This window comes from Alexandromys fortis, unplaced genomic scaffold (assembly GCF_014885135.2).
Source record: "Alexandromys fortis isolate MF-2015 unplaced genomic scaffold, M_Fortis_MF-2015_v1.1 scaffold_488, whole genome shotgun sequence".
Classification (NCBI taxonomy): Eukaryota; Metazoa; Chordata; class Mammalia; order Rodentia; family Cricetidae; genus Alexandromys; species Alexandromys fortis.
In genome coordinates this window covers 170,120-172,590 of record NW_026068361.1, presented here as the reverse complement: position 1 = coordinate 172,590, position 2,471 = coordinate 170,120, and the positions used below count along the sequence as shown (strand labels likewise).

General features: G+C 41.3%; 1 protein-coding gene across 1 annotated transcript in view; it reads left to right on the top strand.

Annotated features, from left to right (window-relative positions):
- The first annotated feature begins 743 nt into the window (after nucleotides 1–743).
- The window catches only part of LOC126495407 (leukocyte immunoglobulin-like receptor subfamily B member 2), a 9,244-nt gene continuing 7,516 nt past the window's right edge, over nucleotides 744–2,471 (top strand). The window contains exon 1 of the mRNA XM_050133016.1: nucleotides 744–1,071. Coding sequence (XP_049988973.1) covers nucleotides 744–1,071 — 328 coding nt within the window. The remainder of the gene's footprint in view (nucleotides 1,072–2,471) is intronic.

Here is a 2,471-nt window from a genome sequence, read left to right as displayed (position 1 = left end):
GCATGGGAACAGGTTCCCAAAGGTCAGTTCCTGAACTCACTGCTAGGAGCCTTACAAACAGACCAAACTACACAACCACACAACATGCAGAGTGCCTAGGCTGCTCCCATGCAGGCTCCCTAACTGTTGGTCCAGGGTCCATGGTCTCACATGAACTCAGGTCAGCTATCTCTGTGGGCTCCCCCATCATGACCCTGACCCCTTGGATCATACAATACTTCCCCTCTTTCTTCAGGAGGACTTCCAGAGCTGGGAACAGTGCTAGGCTTTGGATCTCTGCATCTGCTTCCATCAGTTACTGGGTGAAGGCTCTCTGATGACAGTTAGGGTAGTCACCAATCTGATTACAGTATATGGCCAGTACAGGCAACTTTTTCACTATTGCTAGGAGCCTTAGCTGTGGACAAGCACGTTCTTTTTTTTTTCTTCAAAAGATGCAACCAAGAAAGAGAATTACAGGCCAATCTCACTCATGAATATCGACGCAAAAATTCTCAATAAAATACTGGCAAACCGAATTCAAGAGCACATTAGAAAAGTTATCCATTATGGTCAAGTAGGCTTCATCCCATAGATGCAGGGCTGGCTCAACATATGCAAATCTATCAATGTAATCCACCATATAAATAGACTGAAAGAAAAAAACCATATGATCATTTCATTAGATGCTGAAAAAGCAGGTTCTTTTTAAACTCAAAAAGATCTACCTGCCTCTGCCTCCTGAGTGCTAGGATTAAAGGCCCATGTCACAAAGACCAGCTAATAGAATCTTTTTACTTCCAGGCATTTACAATAAGAAGCCATTCCTTTCTGCTGATGCAGGACCTCAGGAAATCTCAGAAAGAAATGTGACTCTCCTCTGTGACACACAGTCTTCTTTTGACATCTTCATCCTCTGTAGAGGTGGAAATGCCTCCTTTCCCCAGAGCTGCTCACGTCAGGACCACAACACATTTCTTATCTCCCCTGTGAGGCCAGGGCACAGGAGGACCTACAGATGCTTTGGCTCTCAAAAACACAGTTCCTACTTGTGGTCACTGCCTAGTGATCCACTTGAGTTTTCAATTCCACGTAAGTATGTCTGGTTCTTGTTTCTTATCTCTGTCCTTAGACTGGAGATCTCAAGGGATTTCACGTGGGATGTATCAATTCCACTTTATGTCCCCTGTGTGCCACATGCTGCACACTGCACTGCTCTTCTGACTGAAATTGCTCTATTTGTGTTATGGGCTCTGAGCATTATGTGTTGATTATATTATTTTGGGGACATATTCATCTGGGGAATAGACGTCCTCACCCATCCGTAATGAGAATGATCTTTCAGAATGTTCCTTTCTGAGTTATATGCGTGACAAGTACATCACTAGACAATGGTGACAGAAAAATTGAAAGAGTATCTGTTAGTTTCTCCATTAATGACAGTTTTTTAGATTTCAAGAGTTCATCTTGTTTTTACTTTTGCCTTTTTTGTTACAATACATCATTTTCTCCCCTCCTTTCCTTCTACCTTAAACCCTCCCATGCACCCCTTTTTGTTCTCTTTCAAATTCGTGGCTTATTTTTATATTAATCATATACATATCAGTGTATATGCATGAATATATTTTTGGCATAACTTGATTAGTCTGTATAATGTGATTATATGTATGTTTGCAAAGCTGAGCATTCATATTGAATAATCAATTCATGTTCTCTTCCTTGGGGAAGACTATTCCCTCACTCTCAGAATCCCTAGTTCCTTATAGTCATTTATGTAGAGTGAGGCCTCATGGGTGTTCTCCATCCACTATGGCATGTCTATCTTGTTGTCCTTGTCCAGCTCATGTTTAGGTTGCCATGTTGGTGAAACTTTATGTATATTGCTTCTGGAATTAGTAGGAGACCCAGTCTCACAACAAACTCCCCGGTCCATTGGTTCCTACAATCTTTCCTCCCCCTCTTTCACAATGCATGAGTTGTTTTGTAGATGTATCCATTGTGACTGAGCTCCACAACTCTGCATTTTGGTTTGTTGTATTTGCTATGGTATATGTAATGTAATTTTTTTGGTTTTCATCTCTTGCATAAGGAAGTTACTTTGATGAGGAACTGGTGTGGGAAATTCTTCTGTATATGTGTTGCTTTTATTGGTTAATGAATAAAGAAGCTGCCTTGGCCTGTGACAGTGCAGAGTAGAGTAGAGCTAGGTATGGGGAAGAAGAAACTAAACTGAATGCTGAGATGAAGGAAGGTGGAGTTGCAAAAAGCCATGTAGCCTCCACCGGGGTTAAACACCTGCTCTGGAGCCCACTGAAACTTTACCAGTAGACCACGACCTTGTGGCAATATACAGATTAATAGAAATGGTTTAATTTAACATATAAGAGTAAGCCAGAAAAATGCTTAAGGTATTAGCCAAATAGTATTGCAAATAATATAGTTTCTGTGTGACTATTTCATGGTCTGGGCAGCTGGGAACAAACAAGCGTCCT